At 45.3% G+C, this 19,949-nt stretch overlaps 1 protein-coding gene and 1 long non-coding RNA gene across 2 annotated transcripts; one reads left to right on the plus strand and one right to left on the minus strand.

Moving 5' to 3' along the window:
• Window positions 1-132: 132 nt before the first annotated feature.
• Window positions 133-8,947, minus strand: TMEM109 (transmembrane protein 109). The gene is made up of 4 exons (XM_086383090.1): window positions 8,871-8,947; window positions 3,149-3,393; window positions 2,140-2,242; window positions 133-1,717 (listed from the first exon to the last, which is right to left on the minus strand). Exons 2-4 carry the CDS (start codon window positions 3,383-3,385, stop codon window positions 1,326-1,328), a joined length of 732 nt encoding a protein of 243 aa, XP_086239216.1. The 5' UTR covers window positions 3,386-3,393; window positions 8,871-8,947; the 3' UTR covers window positions 133-1,325.
• Window positions 8,879-18,938, plus strand: LOC147342156 (uncharacterized). The gene is made up of 4 exons (XR_015157370.1): window positions 8,879-9,166; window positions 10,917-10,962; window positions 11,695-11,750; window positions 18,682-18,938. It is a non-coding gene; the product is annotated as an uncharacterized LOC147342156 (long non-coding RNA).
• The last annotated feature ends 1,011 nt before the right edge of the window (window positions 18,939-19,949 follow it).

Genomic DNA, 19,949 nt, shown 5'->3' on the forward strand with positions numbered 1-19,949 from the left:
TTCTCACTCCCTTTCTCCCTATTTGGCACCTGCAGGGAGAAACTAAGCAGCTCCGCAGAAATGGGTTTAGCTGGAGAGGGAGCAATCAAGGCAAGCCAGACTTTTAGCAAATACATTTTATCCGGAAAGAGATAATAAAATAGCGTGCACTTTATTTAAAACCAACCAAGCGCCGATAAAAATATATATATATATATCACTGCAGCTGTGATTCCTTTCAACCTCAACAGTAAGAACTGGGCATTTCTTCACTCTTCACATCGTGTGCAGGGCCTGGCAGAGGAAGCCACCCACCTCCACCAGAGCCTTGGAGGAAGAAATGAGTGGCCCCCACAGTGGGGCCATCTCAGCTGCAGGGCATGAGAAGGGGCCGTGTGGTGCATCTCTGTTGTCTGTGCTGTGCTCCTCCTGGGCCGCTGATCAGCGACTCCTCAGTGGCAGTGACGGAGAGAGAGATGGAGAACCGCCTGGAGCTGTGCAGACAGGAAGATGAGTCCTCTTTCCTTCTTCGGGGTCTCTGAAACCCCCACGGGGGATCCCATCGCAGGGTCCTACTTGCAGGCACAAGCCTGCAAAGCAGTCATCTTTTGCTCTGGCTGAAGGGGAATCAAGAATCCGAGAGGAACCACTTTCCTCTTGACACAAAGCAGCCACAGGGCAGTTTCTTACATACAGTATGGCAGCAGCGGGCAAACGGAGGACCCCGCTGGCTCAGATTAAGGCACTTGTAACAGACTCAAGGTACGTTCCAGCCCCGGCCCCAGGTGGGAACTTCCTCACTTCTGTTTGCCCTCAGGCCCCATAGGCCCTGCCTCTCCCCACCACCGGGCAATGAAAGGGAAAGGAGCACGCCTTGAGGGACCGGGGTTTGGTTGGAGTACAGGGCTGGGAGGAGAAGACAAACAAGGATGGAAGGAGGGGACTTGGCAAAGGGGGAGGTAGAGAAGGACAGGAGGGAAAGAGCACTGGAGGAAGGCAAGTCGTGGCTGAGTCATGGAGGCCACTGGCAGTGATCGGGGTGCTCGCTGAGAGCAGGTGCAGAAGCTGGCAGGAGCCCCCCGCCAACCACCTGCCCTGCTAAGACAGGCTGGGAGCAGAGAAAGTGGGGAGAACCAAGCCCAAACCAGAGAACCTCAGAGGACAGGGCCCCTGAGGACAAGTCGGGGCATGGTCTTCCTCTCTCGGCTAAGGGGTCTGCAGAGAGAAAGGTCTGAAAGATTCAGAGACAGGGCAAGAAAGAGGCAGGGGGCTGGAAGGAGGGTTGTGTGACCCAGAAGCAGCTGGGCTCTTTGGTATGATGCAGGGGGTGGCGTCCGACGACCCTCTCACTCCTCCTCCACGTTCCGGGGCCCCTTGACCGCTCGCCTCTGCCGCCAGCGCAGCTCCTCCACCTGGCGTTCCAGACCCCGAACCTTGGCCTCCAGCTGGGCCCCCGAGGCGCGGGTGCCAGTGAGCCGGCTCAGCAGGGCGTAGAGGGTCAGCAAGGCCAGGAGAAGCAGCGCCCGGGTGGAGGGGTCAGGCACGGACCTCACCAGGGCCACAAAGGCAGCCAGGAAGAGGGCAAGCTTCAGGCCCCACAGGATCCGCCCCAGCAAGGCCAAGACCAAGCCGAGGAGCACTGACAGCAGCCAATAGGCAACCAGGGCACCTGCTCCCCACAGCAGGAAGGTCTGGACTTGGCCGGGGCTGAGCTTCAGGCCCTGGGTGAGGTGATCTCCTGGAAGGAGAGAGAGTCATAGAATCAGCCACCCTGGCATGGTGAAGGGAGTGGGGGGAGCTGGCAAGGACCAATAAAAAGGGGAAGAGCCAAACCCCCTTAGCCAAGGAAAAATCCTTTCCCCTCAGGTCATGGAGCTTAAATCCCAGCATCGGGTCCAGCTGACTGAGGGCAGACTCCTTCCCTTGGCTGAGTCCATTGCATCTGTGAAATGGGAGTGAGCCACTGTGGGTGCTGGTTAGAAAAGATGCTACGGCTTAGTGCGATGCCACAGTTAGTAGCCTGCTCTTAGGTTGCCTCTGGAGAGACCTGGGAGGAGTTAAACAGCTAGGGAAAAGTCTAGACTTTGAAAAGATAAACTCTCACAAACAGGAAGTGACACGTTAATCTCCAGCTGACCTAACCAGTTCTCTGCCACTCACCTTCTAGCCCCAAGGCGTTCAGCAACTGAGCAGCGATCCCAGACAGTGCGAAGAAGGCCACAGAAATGGCTGACGAGATGGCCCACATTATCTGCGCCAAGGTCTGTGGGAAGAGGAGGGCACAAGATGAGTCCATAATTAATGATGTTCTTCCTCTCTGAGCCTCACCACCACCAGCCAGGAACGCCTCCACCTGCTTCTCGTCCTGGCCGAGGGGTCCCTTCTACAGCCACCTTCCAGTGCATGGGGACAGGCCATTTCTCCTTCCTGAGCTGGAACCCATGACACTGGGGCCCTAATTCAACTGATGTGCTCAAATACTTTGGTGGTGGTAGTGGGTGAATGTGGATGTGTGGGAGAATCATCAAATCCCTGAAGCAGTCACCCTGTAAAATTTGGTGGGGGGTCCTCCTAGCCTCCCAAGGATTGAAGGTCTGGGAAGCAGCATCCCTGACGGGCTAGGCTGTTTCAGTGACAATGAAGTCAATCGGCTCTTCTGTATTATGGATCTTATAAATGGTAAGATCTTTGTTTCAGGTATTCAATAAGACCTATCAAAAGTATATGGCAACATGCTTGGGATGCCACTGGGTAGAAGAGACAGCCCTGCCTTAAGGCCCTGAGTCATCCCCACTCCCGCCTCTCCAGGTAAAAGTATGGACTCAGGTCTTGATATTTGGCCAATTTAAGACTTAAGGTCAGATTTAGACCAAAGTCAGACACATCGTCACCAGTGACATAGGTTTACAAAGATGGCTCATTTCCCAGTCTTTCTGGCAAGAAAAGGCAGGGATAAGGGAAAGATGGGGGTGGAGCTAAACGCTCTGGGGTAGGAATGAAACAAAGGGGGTGCAAGAGGCAGGGGCTGTCTGGCTTCATTCCGTGGAACTGGGGGGCTATCTGCCCCACGGATTATGATACAGAGGATGTGGAGTCAAGACAGGTGGCCATGAACAACGGCTCCTCTGTCCTTAACATGTGTGGTCACAGCAGGGAACACTCTCTTTACCTCGGAAACCAGGTGCATGGTTTCTGCCCCAATCCAGGTATCCAAGGTTCCCCGCACAGAGCTACCGATCTGGCTCAAGAGATCAACTGGGGCCTCCCTCTTCTGCTGGCCCGGCGTCACAAAGTCTCGATGTGACTGGGAAGACGCTGAGTGCAGGAGCAGGAGGGCCATGAGCACCATCAGGACAACTTTGAACAGATACTTGCCCCATGGCGAACCGCTGCCTAAGCCTGCCATGGCTGGATCTGTCAGGGTTGAGAAGCATGGTATGAGTGAGGGCCCGAACTGGCAGAGAAACCCACTGTCCTGAGTGCGACTTGCCCCAGCACCCTCCTCCACCCCTCCCTGTTAGTTGAAACGCAGAACTGAGACTTTCAGCCTCAGCTGGGTACAACCATCTGATTCACAGGTTCCTCTTTCAAGTTCTTTACTGTTTGCATATTAATAAACCAGTAAGTATACGTCAGCGCCTTAAGGTGGATGAGAAGATCTCTCTGAGGCTTACTCCAGTTCTAAAAACCTGAAGGCCTGCCTTTGTGTATTAGGTGCTTTGGGCATTAAAGAAAAAAAAAAAAAAAAAAAAAAAAAAAAATATATATATATATATAAGACTATAAAGCTTTGTCCCCAAGGAAGTTATAATCTACTTTAGATAAAGCTAATACATATATTTTACAAACTTAAAAATTGCACTCAAATAGGATTACCACTGCGTAAAGATGTAAAGAAACATGCTTGGTTGGGTGCTCAAATACACAAGAACACACTGTACACAGGCCATCTGTTCTGCAGGAGTATCACGTGAGATGGTCCTTATCCTCCTCACCACTATGGGTAGAGAAGAGACTGAGACTTAGGACTTTGTCATCCACCCAAGGTCACTGGGGCTAAGGAGAAAGGCCAGGATTTGGACCTAAACTTCTGCTTCCAAATTATAGAAGTGAAGGTGGATCACAACTGTGGTTGCTCACTGGAAACATCTGGAAGCTTCACAAACTATTGATGCCTCTGCCCTAAAGACAGGAGGTTCTGATGTCACGGTGAGTATGGCCCCGGCTTAGACCTCCAAAAGCCCCCCAGAGGATTCCACTGTGCAAAGTCAAGATCCACTCACACTGAATGACCTCAACTCCCCAGCCCCCAACGGAGGCAAAGAGTTAAAGCACAACTTTTAAGGAACAATATTATTAATAATAAAAAGTTAACCATGGGCCACCTATCTCATTTAATCCTCACTACAACCCATTAGGTAGGTACTGTTCTTATCCCCCATTTAACTGATGAAGAAACTGAGGAAGGATAAGTAGTAAGTAGGTGAGCCAGAATTTGAATTCAGGTATACCTGACATCAGGCTTCCCTGGTGGCTCAGCGGGAAAGAATCTGCCTGCAGTGCAGGAGACAAGGAGACACCGATTTGATCCCTAGGTTGGGAAGATCCCCTGGAGGCGGGCATCCCCTGGAGGCGGGCATGTCAACTCACTCCAGTATTCCTTCCGGGAGAATCCCATGGACAGAGCAGCATGGCGCGCTACAGTCCGTGGGGTCACAAAGAGTTGGACACTGAAGCAACTCAGCATGCATGCACGTGACATCAGCACCCTCACATATACCACCGTGCTGTATCCTCTCCAACTCAAATCTCACAAGTGATTGGAAAGTCACCCAAGAGATTATTCATGAGCTAAAATAGACTTGGCATCTACCAGTCCACTCCATGAATTACTGGTGATAATTCAGTTAACTGCTTTGTGTCTTATGCTCTGATCTCCTCTGTAATGTGATGCTGTAGGCAAGTTAAGACCCAACAAGTATCAACTCATTGAAGTACCAGTGGATTTAGCCAAGAAAAACGTTTTCAGTTCCAACTTCTATTTGCTACCGTGCTTGAGAAAAGTCAAACAGCACCGGCAAATTCCCTGTTCTCTTCCAGGCTCAGAAATGAACCTGCAGCTCCTGGGAGTGTCAGAGATTTAGACTTGAGGAGCAGAGGCTTAGCCAGGCCCCTGAGGCAGGAGCAGTCAGGTGTTTGAAGTTTTTGTAGCTACCAGGGCCCTCAGGTAGTCAGCCAGAAATCAAGAAGGAGGAGAAGATATTCTCGTTTTTGTTTAGTGGGAAGGAGGGTCCAAGAACCAGTTATAAAAATATCACATTTGGGGCACTTTCTGGCACAGAACAGTTGCTCTAAATCCCTCCTGAGACCTGTAGGATCAGGCAGGCTGCAAAACAGACAGTTCAGAGGGAACAACCTCAGGTTGGGAAGTCTTCTACTCTTCTTCTGGCACAAATCAAGAACCAGATGGTTCCTGCCTGCCCGTGGTCAGAGATGAGGAAAGCACAGGTCAGTTCCTGGTCTATCTGGGTCATGACTGCACTGGGGACGTAACGAGCAGGGATGCTATCTTGGGTTGGATTCTATATCCAAGGACCTCCACCCAGAGGGATCCGATGACTTCTCCTATCTTGAAGGTCAAGGTGACGTGAATTGCTCCCCACCCCCACCCCCAAATGGAAGTCTCCTGCGTTCTGTGCCAGCCTCAACCTTCAGGCAGCCATTTGCTTCAGTCCAGGGGAGTTGTGTGTGCTCAATCGCTCAGTCGGGTCTGACTCTTTGCAACCTCATGGACTGTAGCCCGCCAGGCTCCTCTGTCCATGGGATTCTCCAGGCAAGAATACTGGAGCGGGTTGCCATTTCCTCCTCCACAGGTTCTTCCTGACCCAGGGATCAGACCCAGAGCTCCTACATCTCCTGCATTGGCAGGTGTTTTCCTTACCACTGAGCCACCCGGAAATCTGAGGAAACTAGGGGGACCTTGAAATAAACTCTCCACAGTGAGGCTGGCATTGCCTGCCAGTCAACCTTCGGAAATGTACCAGCAACCAAATCTAACCCGATTCCGGAGTGAGCCCTTTGCAGATAAGAAAGCTACTCCCTTTCTTCAAAGGTTTCCCTGGTGGCTCAGATGGTAAAGAATCTGCGTGCAATGTAGGAGACCTGGGTTCGATCCCGGTTGGGAAGATTCCCCTGGAAAAGGGACTGGCTACCCACTCCAGTATTCTTGCCTGGAGAATCCCATGGACAGAGGAGTCTGGCAGGCTACAGTCCATAGGGTCACAAAGAGTTGGACACGACTAACACTTTTACTTTTCCCTTTCTCTTCAAATTGTTTTCTTTAACAGGATTCCTCCTCATTTCTCCTTCAGCAAGGGTCTAACCCATCGCCATGATACCTCCTCACTTCATCCCAACCAAATACTTTTGATAAAAAGAAGCCATGGGAGTCAGGGGCTGCAGCAGCCATGAGCTCTGAGAGGAAGGATGTCTTAAATGTCTCAGCAAATAGCAGGCACTCAACAACAACAAATTGTGTGCGTGTGTGTGTGTGTGTGTGTGTTGCTTGATAATTTACAAAGTGCTTGTTCTTTCACCATCACATTTAAGTCCACAACAATCTTATAAGATACTGTTATTTCTCCACATTTACTCAGAAAACTATGGCTTAGAGAGATCAAGTGTTGTTCAAGTTCACACAGCAGGACGGGGACCTAACTCCAGAACCCAGGGTCTAAACCTTGCCCTTTTGCTCCTTCCACATCCCACCCACCCTGCCTCATTAAGACATGGTTGCTGCCCTCAAGGAGCTTAAGGTTCTGCCCCAAATCAACCACCTCACAGACAGAGGGCACCCAGATTCCCACAAGGAGACCACCCACCAGATGATGACCCACCTGCTGGACTCACAGGTCATGGTTCTGCAGCAAAAAGCTGGGACTAGACCTGCCACTTTTGTTTAGGCAGCAGCAATATGGCTTGGGCAGGGACAGGCTGAACTGGGGAAACTGCTTCATTTAACTGTGGTAGTGAGAAGGAAATGGCAACCACCTCCAGTGTTCTTGCCTGGAGAATCCCAGGGACGGGGGAGCCTGGTGGGCTGCCGTCTATGGGGTCGCACAGAGTCGGACACGACTGAAGCGACTTAGCAGCAGCAGGAGCAGTGAGAAGACACTATATGTTTAGCTGTGGTTTGCTAAGAGGGTAGGGTAGGGCGGTCCCCAGGCTCCCTGCCAAGGCTCCTTCCTCCTGTCGCTTCCTCTCGCACTATAAATCACAACACAGCAGGAGGGGCAGCTGATTTTGTGCCTTCTGCCGGTCCTGATTTCCCCATCACTGTAGAAACTGCCCCCATGGAGAAGCAGTTCTCAATTGTGGTTGCCATGAAAAGGGCTTGAGCCTCCTCAATCTGGAGTGTCTGTCCCACCTGCACCCTCCAGCCCCCAGGGCTTCTTTACTTGGACTCTCCCCAGAGTCAGGTTCAGGCTTTTTTTTCAGAGCTCCTTGGGGATTTCTGATGCATAACAGGACAACTGCCACAAATGATCAGCAGCACAGGGGAAAGTCTACTGTTCGGGCAAAGCCGCCCAAATTCAGCAGTGTACAAAGCACTCTAGACTTTCCTGTCCCAGGTTCAGTTCTGCCACACACTAGAAGCCACTACTGAACTCCCCTGGCAGTCTAGTGGTTAACACTCCATGCTTCCAGTGGAGGGGGTGTGGGCTCAATCCCTGACCAGGGAACTAAGATCCCACATGCACTGCAGCGCGGCCAAAAAAAATAAAATTTAGAAGCCACTACCTTCTACCTTATTACTTAACTGTCTGAGTTTCAGTCTCCTCAAATCTAAAATGGGATCAAATGAGGTTAAGAGTTAATGCAAGTAGTTAACATGTTTCTACAAGAACTTTGTAAACTATAAACATCTATAGGAAAGTTGTAGCCCACAAATTGCCAATATACCACTCATTGCACTGTAGCATAATTTAGCAGTTTTTATGCCTGCCTTCCCCAAAAGACTTTGAGCACCTCCCCTTCACACTTGATAGCTAACCTTCCTTGGAATTCCCAGTGCCTAGCACAGAACAATGACTAATAAATGCTTGTTAAATGAGTGTCAAGAAGCCCAAGAAGCGGTGAGAATGACAACGGAGAGCCATGGAGAGGTACGGAGAGGACTATTTTAAAGTTGATCCAAATATGCAGCGGCCACTCGAAAAGCACAGCTGCGTGGAAAAGAAGCTCCTAAACCGGGTGAAGCTGCTACTCGGGAGTATGAAGTCAGCGTCCCGGCAGGTGGGGGCAGCCCCCGCTAAACCCCTAACAGCTGCTGCCCAGCAACTGTTTGGGGGCAGGGCGACGAGCAAAGGGGCAGCTTCCCATGCGCACGGCGCTTTCCCCAGGGCCCGGCCTTCCCGAGACAGGGTGTCAGTGGCATGCTTGTGCTATTTCGAACAGCGTGTCCCTTGCCAAGGCTGCTGAGTGACGTCGCCGGCAAGGGACGCGGCGCGGCCCAGGGGTTCGGGGTACCCCCAAACGGCTCGGAGCGAAGCCGCGGGAGGCCGAGTCGTAGGCGGGAGTTGGGGTCGAGGGGCTCAGCGCTGGCCTGGTCCCGCAAACCTGACAGCCGCGTGTCCTCGACCGGACCTTGGAGCAGCACCGCGAACTCTTCTCCCCGGAAACGCGCACCTCCCCTGTTACTTAGTAACGACGCCCCCTGTTGCATAGCAACGAGGATCCGGGTCCACTGTTAAGACTGCCCGCCGCGCGACTTCGGACCCCTCCCCACAGGCGCTCGTCAGGCCTCGCGGCCGCCGGGCTCACACCTGCAGCGGCCGCCGCCACCCAGTCCCGCGTGCAGCCCCCGAGTCCCGGTCTCAGCCTGCACTCACCGGGCTCTGGCCACCGCTGCTCTTCACGTGCGACTTCACTAAAACGCGGCACTACACCCGCGCCTCAACTCTGGGGCGTTGGTTTATCGTCTGCGCACGCGCAAGGCGGGACGTGCCCGGACCTGCGGGCCGCCCAAAAAGCCCAAAGTCCGGTGCCGGTCAGCGCATGCGCTCTACTCTCCGCTTGCGTATTTATCCCAGGCATTCCCACCGGGAAAATAATGGAGTCGGAAGTTCGAGCTGGAAACGGAAGTCTCTGGCAGGAAAGGGGAAAGTGACTATATCTGGACTATAGAGTGGGTAAACTTCATTTTTTAATTTGGAATGGAAGCTTATCTGCCTCTTAAAAAAACAAAAACAAAAACCCCTTGGCATTTCGGGCATTGTAGTTCTCCAGCTATGTGAGGCCTCCTGAGGCATTGTGGGAAATGTAGTTCTAAGAAAGAGGAGCCTGAGCGCACCTGGTCTTTTGAGAAAATTTTTCGCGCTTAAAAGACACAAAGGGGAAAGGGTGTTAGAGGAGCAGTAAGAGGCGCTCAACCGGGAAAATGCATCCTTTCCCTCTGAGATCATTTCCACTCCTTAACTCTGCAGATGGTTCCTAAATGTTCTCTCAGTTTTAGAGAGGGAAGGGCACTAACTTCCAGACCCATTTCAGTCAAAAAGGCAGCATTGTGAGGGAGAACGCCGCGGGATTTGGAATGAAGAGGTCTTTTGCCTGCTTTGTTATTCTGGCAGGTCACTTCATCTCTCTGGATGTCCTTATTTCAACTTTACTATTGTTTGAAAGAAAACTGTAGGCTTGAAATGGAGTCACTTATTGTAAGGACAAGTCCCTAATCCGGGAATTAATACCTGTCGTAGCTTAAATTTCAACGTCATTCAGAAATGTAGTCTTAACAAGTTAGGAATTTTTTGGTCAGCACCAATGAGGCCATCTGTCACACGGGGTCTCTGTTGTCCCCAAAGGAAACTGAAATAATCTGCCATATAGATCCCTTCCATTCCCCATAAAATATGTTACCTATGGCTGCAATGCGGGAGAACTGGGTTCGATCCCTGGGTTGGGAAGATCCCCCAGAGAATGGAAAGGCTACCCACTGTAGTACTCTGGCCTGGAAAATTCCATGGACTGTATAGTCCATGGGGATAGCAAAGAGTTGGACAGGACTACACGACTTTCCACTTTCATTTTCATGCCTAAAGTAATCTTTTCTTCTGTTTATGGATTTCATGTCCTGCGTTTGAAAACCTTTCCTTTACTATAGCTCTTTGGAGATATGGGATGCTGCCTAATTTATGAATCTTCTATAACTAATTAGATATTTGAAATGTATTTGGCTGAATTTTGTTTTTTAATTCTATAAAGTACTAAAAGTGTTCCAGTGAGAAAAAGGAAAAAGTTTTCTTTTTTTCTCTTGCCCTTTTCTGAGCACTTTTTTTTACTTTGAATGTTCCTGTCTGTAGTCAGTGCATGCATGCAATGCAAAATTCGTTCAGTCCTTTTGGTTGGAACTCTTTGCGACCCTGTGGGTCATAGCCCTATGGGCTCCTCTGTCCATGGGATTTTCCAGGCAAGAATCCTGGAGTGGATTGCAATTTTCTCCTCCAGGGGAACTTCCTGACCCAGGGATAAAACCTGGGTCTCCTGCATGGCAGCCAGATTCTTTACCAACTGAGTCACCAGGGGAAGGCTCCAGGAAAGACAATGGACCCAACTAACAGGCTGCTTGACTCCAGTCTATATCTGTTTTTGAAACAGCGCAAGAGGAAAAAGAATATAAGATCCTTACACCTTTGTTCTTTGTCACTGACCCTTGACTCTGTGCCCTCACCTATATAATCCTCTGATTTCTGGAGGAAGGGAAGCCCAGTGCCTGAGGCAGGAGCCTGCTCTGTCTCCCTTCCTCCACCTGAGGATTGAAGCCACCTTTCTATTTCTTCCAAACCTTGTCTCCATATTTTATTTGGCTTCAGTGGGCAGAGAAAGCCAAGATTTTTGGACTACATCAGAAGATCTTAACATACATCTTCACTTCTTAGCAGGTATGGAGATTCAAGGAAATAAGTGGAGTGAACTTTTTCTGATTAAGTAAGTGGAGTTTTTTGTTTTTTAAATTTAAGTTGCTGTCCAAATGCTTTTATGTAGGTAAGTTCCCCTTTGATGTTCCTGAAACAGTTCTGAAACTCAACACTCTAAAACAAAAATCTATTTTTCCCCTCCCTCCCTGAATCAGCTTTTTAATTCTGCCTTCCATAGCTCTGGGAGAAGGCAATGGCCTCCCACTCCAGTACTCTTGCCTGGAAAAATCCCATGGTTGGAGGAACCTGGTAGGCTGCAGTCCATGGGGTCACTGAGGGTCAGACACGACTGAGCGACTTCACTTTCACTTTTCACTTTCATGCATTGGAGAAGGAAATGGCAACCCACTCCAGTGGTCTTGCCTGGAGAATCCCAGGGATGGGGGAGCCTCGTGGGCTGCTGTCTATGGGGTCGCACAGAGTCAGACACGACTGAAGTGACTTAGCAGCAGCTTCCATAGCTCTGAGAAACTACTCCCAAGAGGTAGGGGAGAGGCCAGTATATCTGTAACTTTGGTAAGTGGTGTGTGCAATCCAGCATACATCTTGGAAGAAGGTTACTGCTAGTCGAGAGGAACAGGTATCTCAGTTCATTATTTTAATGCTTTTCTAAGTATGGGAAAATGCAAGAATTGGGGTTCACAAAAATGTTCCTATCATATCTAGCTATCTAAGGGTCTGTTTTGCCTGTTTTCTCAAAGCACAGTGGTTCACCCTGTTCTTCATCCTGAATTTCTTTCAGGGTGTATTGTAGGTCAGTGCTGAGGACTTACTCTAGAAGATTTGTGAAACTGGATGGTGAGTGACATTCCTTGTTTTACAGTGCCACCTTGTGGTCCTAAATTTAACCAAGGTTTGGGAGGTATTTCATAACCAAATTGTCCCATGGTGCCAGGAAGGCTTATTCCTAGGTCAGGAGAGGATTCCCTTGATATGCCACTCAGTGCATTATTAATGTCCCTGTTAATAGTAGCGTAAAAGTATCTGAACCACTTGTCTCACTAGTCTGCTATGTTTCAGGAAATGATTCCCTTTTGTTGCCTCTTCCCATGTCTGCTGCTGCTGCTGCTAAGTCGCTTCAGTCGTGTCTGACTCTGTGCGACCCCATAGACAGCAGCCCATCAGGCTCCCCCGTCCCTGGGATTTTCCAGGCAAGAACACTGGAGTGGGTTGCCATTTCCGTTACACTATTGTTCACTCGCTAAGTGGTGTCTGATTCTTTGTGACCCCATGAACTGCAGCATGCCAGGCTTCTCTGTCCAGAGTTACATTATTACAATTATTTTAATTTTATATAGAACTATATATTTGGCCGGGGCTTCCCTGGTGGTTCAGTGGGAAATAATCTGCCTGCCAATGCAAGTGACTCAGGAGAGCCAGGTTCAATTCCTGGGTTGGGAATATCTCCTGGAGAAGGAAATGGCAACCCTCTCCAATATTCTTGCCTGGAGAATTCCATGGACACAGGAGCCTGGCACACTGAGTCTATGGAGTCGAAAGGAGTCAGACACAACTTAGGGACTAAACAGCTGTATATTTGGTTGACTGTTTCAAGCTGCTTGGTCATCAAAATATTTGTCAGAATCTCAGTAGCACTTTGGGTAATGTGAAAAACGACAATCTTGTAGAGTAAGCAGAATACAGGTAGTACAGTTAGTAGTAAGGATTTTTTTAATTTATTTATTTGCCTGCACCGAGTCTTAGTTGTGGAGTGAGGGATCTTTAGTTTCGGCATACAAATTCTTAGTTGCAGCATGTGGGGTCTAGGTCCCCAACCAGAAACAGAACCCTGGCCCTCTGCATTGAAAGTGTGGAGTCTTAGCTACTGGACCATCAGGGAAGTCCCTTAAGTTAGCATTTAAACCAAGAACCTACATTGGATGTGAGCCCTGGTCACCTGACCCATCTGTTCCATACCAATTGCTATCTTTAAAGGTAATGATAAGTTGACGTTGTTCATAAGGCACTCTGCCCAATTTCCTAATGTTATTAAGCTCCTTATCTCTAGTATAATTTAATTGTTCCCACCATAAGGAAGCCTTTAAATTTAAATGACTATAGCCTGGTATTAACAATATAAATCCATCCCATAATTGAGGGATGGTCTCTCCCAGTAAGCAGGAGGTTATGATTTTTGACTAACATTTAGCTCATTGTTCTGATTGAGCTTGAGTGATTAACTTTTAAAGAAAAATTGTATTTATGGCCAGGGGCAGAGCTGGTATGATTGATTAGCCAAGTGAGGGAGTCCCATCTAGTAATATCAATAAGGACTTGAACAGAACTATATAACTTTTTTCTTCTAGAATAAATTTCCTAAGGGCCATCCAAGCAAGCCTTGGAGTGGAAAAAATTCACCAAGGTAAACCAAAAGTACTGAACATGGGTAATTGACCATAAATACAACAATTGGATTGATTTTTAAACTCTGCATAGGATTTGTGTATCCATGATAGAAACCAAGAAAACACTATAAATGATCACACAGGTCAGGCCCAGCATCTTGGAATAGCTGTTCACTTCTCATGTCATCTTCTTCTCATCCTGGTGTGGGTATTCTTTTAAGGTGATATTGAGGTCAGCAGTCCTATCTTTAGACCAGTCTGGAACAGGGGCCCTTTTTAAAGTGGGAGGAATGAATGCAGGAGTTAATTCTCTTTGGTTTCACTGCACATGAGCTAGTTAAGAATATGATAAAAATCCTTTCATCTAGGTTTGGAGACAGTTCTTTAAATGATGTCTTTTCCAGTTTGAAATCTCCTTGTTTCAGGTCATGGCACATCTGATCTTCATCCAAAGATAGATTACTAGGGTAAACATCAGAATCAATTTTAGACTGTCCTTTGAATAGTTCATTAAACCTTACAATAATGCAAATTGGTAAAAAGGAGTCATCTGGGAAGTAAGTCTTAGGCAGTAAATACCAAAACTCAAAGACAACTAACAGCACTAGAACTTAATATCTACAAAGGTATATTACTGAAACATAATTTTTCTTTTGAAAACTATCCTTGTCGCTACAAAATATAGCCAGATTAAGACTAATTTGCTTGCAAAATGAGTCCAGTTTCAATAAACTTAACCTGATTATATATATAAGTATAATTGACCATATATGCTTAAAACTCAGAATTTTGGGGTTCCATCAAGATCATGGCAAATAGAAAGGGAAAAGTGGAAACAGTGACAGGTTTTATTTTGGGGGGCTCTAAAATCACTTCAGACAGTGACTGCAGCCATGAAATTAAAAGATGCTTTCTCCTTGGAAGAAAAGCTATGACCAACATAGACAGCATATTAAAAAGCAGAGACATCACTTTGCCAACAAAGGCCCATATAGTCAAAGCTATGGTTTTTCCAGTAGTCATGTACATATTTGAGAGTTGGACCACAAAGAAGGCTGAGTGCCAAAGAATTGATGCTTTTGAACTGTGGTGCTGGAGAAGACTCTTCAGAGTCCCTTGGACTGCAAGGAGGTCAAACCAGTCAGTCCTAAAGGAAATCAGTCCTGAATAGTCATTGGAAGGACTGATGCTGAAGCTGAAACTCCAGTACTTTGACCACCAGATGCTAAGAGCTGACTCATTGGAAAAGACCCAGATACTGGGAAAAATTGAAGGCAAAAGGAGAAGCGGGTAGGAGACGATGAGATGGTTAAATAGCATCACGGACTCAGTGGACATGAGTTTGAGCAAACTCGAGGAGATAGTAAAGAACAGGGGAGCCTGGTGTGCCTCAGTCCATGGGGTCACAAAGAGTCAAACATGACTTAGCTACTGAACAACAACAAACGCTCTTTTAAATTGGTTTTGCTAGAACTTTTCATAAGGATTCTCAGGTTTGAACTATAAAAGGTTTCTCAAGGCCAGGAAAGTCATGCTAAGGACTGGCCATCAGATTCTGTTTGAGATACCTATAAATTTGGGTGAATAACTCTCTTCTTGAGGATCCAAAATGTCTTGAGGTTCTTGAACCTGCTGGGAAATGGCTTGAATTATTCACCTGATAAGGTTACAAGGTACCAGACTATTTTTTTCAAGAAGTTAATGGCTCCATAAAGTCAGTCTTAGTTCCTTAATGCTGTCTTGTCTTATCTGAGTCTATGCACATCTCTCAATTATAACATTCCAATCAAAGCCTTGAGAGTATAACCAATGTTTCCAATTGTGTGCTGTTGTAAGGAGAATAGGTTCTTACTGAATTTATGCAAATAACAGTATTGCCATGAAAATAAGAATACTCACTAAGAGTTTCCAAATTCTGGAGGGATCAAGTAGAGAGAAAAGATAAATGTTTCAGTTCTGCTTACAAAGATATAATTCATCAGATTGCTGTAAATCACAGTTAGCTTAAGGGGAAAGGTTTCTTTACATCTGGAAAGCAAAGATTAAAATTCAGTAATATTTCAGACAAAAAGCCACACTTGTTAATCTTGATACTTCATAGGTTTGATGCCATCAAGTTTTCCATTAGAATTCTTTTAATTTTTTACCCAGTTCAGCAATATAATCTAAACATTTTCAGAAACCTGTACTTATCAGAAAGCCCTTTCTATGAGTCTTCTTGAAAATGAAGCATTTTTATGAAGCATCAGAGCAAAATAATAATTGTCTATAAATGACAAAAGATTTTAAAGGGCATGGCTAAAGACCTGATTACAATGTAGTTGTCAAAAAAATTTAGTTATTTTTGTGACATAGAATATTAATAACTAGAATTATGACTGATAACATTTTATCAGGACACAGTCAGATTTTAGGCATTTCATATAATTTCCAGAACATTTATGTTAATAACAATTACCCATAGTGGAGAAGGAAATGGCAGTGCACTCCAGTATTCTTGCCTGAAGAATTCCGTGGACAGAGGAGCCTGGCAGGCTACATACAGTCCATGGGGTCCCAAAGAGTCAGACATGACTGAGCAACTAACACAACATACACTATAACCTAAGAAAGTTAACAGTGCTTCCCCTGTAATTTAATATACCAAATAAGCATAATTAACTTATCATCTTTCTTTGAGATGTTTTGGTATCCTCTGAAGTATCCCCAGGTTAGCTAGAGGTCAAAAGAACTTCATTTTAAAATTGGTTTGAGGAAGCTTGTCAAAGATATCAAAAATTTTAGAGACTTCCCTGGTGGTTCAGTGGTTAGGAATCCACATCTCAATTTGGGGGACATGGGTTCAGTCCCATGTCAGTTCCACATGCCGAGGGGCAACTAAGCCCATGTGACACAACTACTGAAACCCATGCACCTGGAGCCCACGCTCCACAATAAGAGAAGCTGCCACAATGAGAGGCCTGGGCACCGCAACCAGAGTGTGGCTGCTACTCACCGCAGCGAGAGAAAGTCCACAGGGAGTAGTGAGGACTCAGTGCAGCCAAAAAATAAATAAGTAAATAAATAATATTTAAAAAAGGAAAAAAAATTAAACACTTGGTCAAATAGGATCATAGGTCACTATGAAACGATATTTATTTGACTAAGTGACAATTGTTGTTGTTCAGTCGCTAAGTCATGTTCAACTCTGCGACCCCATGGACTGCAGCACGCCAGCCTTCCCGGTCCTTCACTATCTCCCAGAGCTTGCTCCAACTCATGTCCATTGAGTCAGTGATGCCATCCAACCATTTTCATCCTCTGTCACTCCCTTCTCCTCCTGCCCTCAATCAAGTGACAAAAGAATATTTCAGAGGCAAATACAAAAGTTTACAACAGGTTGTTTAAAAGGTAAAGAAACTTGACAATCTGCCATCAAAAGCAGATCAGTATTCCAAGAAAACTTTGTCCCTCTTAACAGAGAGAGAAAAACAAATTCTAATTTTGTACCAGCATATTTTTAATAGTAAAACTCAACCAATTAAGTTAATTCTGATCTTAGCCAGTCCTGCTCACATACAAAACCCTTTTCCTAGAATTTCTTTTCCATAACCTTCTGTAACTTTCTTGTTTTACCTTCAGATTTTGTCCTGTGCTGTCCCTTTTCTCTCTCTGTCTTTAACCTTTTTTAGGACAAAATTATTTCCTTTTCCCTTAACAAAATTCACTTCCTTTCTTTATACTTTATTTTTCCTTTGCATACAAATATATATTTTCCTTATTAATTTTTAAAAGTTTGAGTTATATGTTTTAATTATAATCTTAAACCATTAAAACCTTAATTTCTATTAAAAGTTAAGAAGTAAGCAATTATGAACTAAACTAGCATTCTGTAGAATGACAAACTTATTAGCTATAATTTCTAAAATCATGTACTTTCTTATAGAAAATGTCTCATATTAACTAATAGTCCTAAATATCATTAGTTTCTCTGTAAAAGAATCTTTATATTAATTTGAAGTATATTATTTTATTTGTAAATGACCTGCTGCTGCTAACTTGCTTCAGTCGTGTCCGACTCTGTGCGACCCCATAGACGGCAGCCCACCAGGCTCCGTTGTCCCTGGGATTCTCCAGGCAAAAACACTGGAGTGGGTTGCCATTTCCTTCTCCAATGCATGAAAGTGAAAAGTGAAAGTGAAGTCGCTCTGTCGTGTCCGACTCTTAGCGACCCCATGGACTGCAGCCTACCAGGCTCCTCCGTCCATGGGATTTTCCAGGCAAGAGTACTGGAGCAGGGTGCCATTGCCTTCTCCAGTAAATGACCTAGATATTCAATAAACTTCTATCATTTGACTTAACTTAGCGAAACTCCAAAGTTTCAAATTACCAAAAGTCTGCAGAAACTATTTTTAAGTAAACATACTGTAAAACATAATTATTCCTAGCTCAGTCAGTAAAGAATCTGCCTGCAATACAGGAGACCCGGGTTCAATTCCTGGGTCGAGAAGATCCCCTCGAGAAGGAAATGGCAACCCACTTCAGTGTTATTGCCCAGAGAATCCCATGGACAGAGGAGCCTGGCAGGCTACAGTCCATGGGGTCGCAAGAATCCGACACGACTTAGCAACTAAAGAGAGAGAATCTCTTCTCTGACTGCTAGCCTTGTTCCTCTCCTTCAGTGGCAGTTCCTCTTTCCATATTCAAACGTGATCATTCTTCAAATTTAGTGCTTGGTCTTGTTTGTTCATTCCTAAAGAGTTTGCCTAAAAACTCTTATCTCATTTATACTTAATTTACTTGTAAAAATCTCACTATAGCAAGTTATTTTTCTTGCTGACAGATTTTGTAAGAGATAATCAGATCTTATTTAATTATCTGATTTTATTATATTATTTGATTCTCTGATTACAGAGAATCAGATCTCTTTTAACAACCCTACATACAATAAAAGGATTATGTCATCTCAATATTATTCAAATCAAAAGGCTTAAACTTGTTTACCACCAGATATTACTGTAATACTGAATATTTCCCAGATTCATGTGAACCTGAAATCCATTTGGGTTAGTTTCTTTTATATTTCTGAGCATTTATATACGTGCTCAATTTCATTTAAGCCAATTATATAGAGCTCCTTTACAAATTAATTTTGGCGTTACTACCCAGAGGTAGAAATATATCTATAACATATACACAGACATATAGACATACACAGCAAGATATCCCATAGCTTCACTGAAAAGCTTAGTCATTAAAAAATAAAATAAAAACTAAAAACTTAGTCATTAATCAGTTATGACAATATAAAACTCATTTGTTTGTAAGTAAGTGAACAGAATAAGTTAAATTTACTTGCTTGCGTTTAAAAAGGCCTCTTTTCTGTTTTTTCCCCTCTGTCTCAGAAATTGGAGGTGATGTATGTAAGAGTTCCTGAGAGTCGTGGTAGAACATCTTATATCTCAAGGCACAAGGAGAGAAATGCAAGCTCCTCCTAGAAGGACTTTTGTTCCCCTAGGTTCAGAATTTTGAAAAGATGTTTTATCAAACCAATTTCTTTAACTATGCAAAAACCAGTTTTGGAATGTGAAACAACCCCATCTTGGCCATTTCAGGGTGGGGTTTCCTTGAGTTCCCAATTAAATAAATACTTATGGAAGTATTTGTTGGCTCCTCTTTTCTTCTTTTTGGGAAACTCTATTCCCTGTTTCTCAGATGACCATTATATCTACCACTGTGGGCAGGAATCCCTCAGAAGAAATGGAGTAGCCATTATGGTCAACAAGAGTTTGAAATGCAGTACTTGAATGCAATCTCAAAAATGACAGAATGATCTCTGTTCGTTTCCAAGGCAAACCATTCACTATCACAGTAATCCAAGTCTATGCCCCAACCAGTAATGCTGAAGAAGCTGAAGTTGAACGGTTCTATGAAGACCTACAAGACCTTTTAGAACTAACACCCAAAAAAGATGTCCTTTTCACTATAGGGGACTGGAATGCAAAAGTAGGAAGTCAAGAAACACCTGGAGTAACAGGCAAATTTGGCCTTGGAATACGGAATGAAGCAGGACAAAGACTAATAGACTTTTGCCAAGAAAATGCACTGGTCATAACAAACACTCTCTTCCAACAACATAAGAGAAGACTCTACACATGGACATCACCAGATGGTCAACACCAAAATCAGATGGATTATATTCTTTGCAGCCAAAGATGGAGAAGCTCTATATAGTCAACAAAAACAAGACCAGGAGCTGGCTGTGGCTCAGATCATGAACTCCTTATTACCAAATTCAGACTTAAATTGAAGAAAGTAGGGAAAACCACTAGACCATTCAGGTATGACCTAAATCAAATCCCTTATGATTATACAGTGGAAGTGAGAAATAGATTTAAGGGACTAGATCTGATAGATAGAGTGCCTGATGAACTATGGAATGAGGTTTGTGACACTGTACAGGAGACAGGGATCAAGACCATCCCCAAGGAAAAGAAATGCAAAAAAGCAAAATGGCTGTCTGAGGAGGTCTTACAAATAGCTGTGAAAAGAAGACAAGCAAAAAGCAAAAGAGAAAAGGAAAGATATAAGCCTCTGAATGCAGAGTTCCAAAGAATAGCAAGCAGAGATAAGAAAGCCTTCTTCAGTAATCAATGCAAAGAAATAGAGGAAA

The sequence above is a fragment of the Bos grunniens genome, chromosome 29 (genome assembly GCF_055505025.1).
Source record: "Bos grunniens cultivar Pamir isolate PY7600 chromosome 29, Bosgru_T2T1.0, whole genome shotgun sequence".
NCBI classification, from domain to species: Eukaryota; Metazoa; Chordata; class Mammalia; order Artiodactyla; family Bovidae; genus Bos; species Bos grunniens.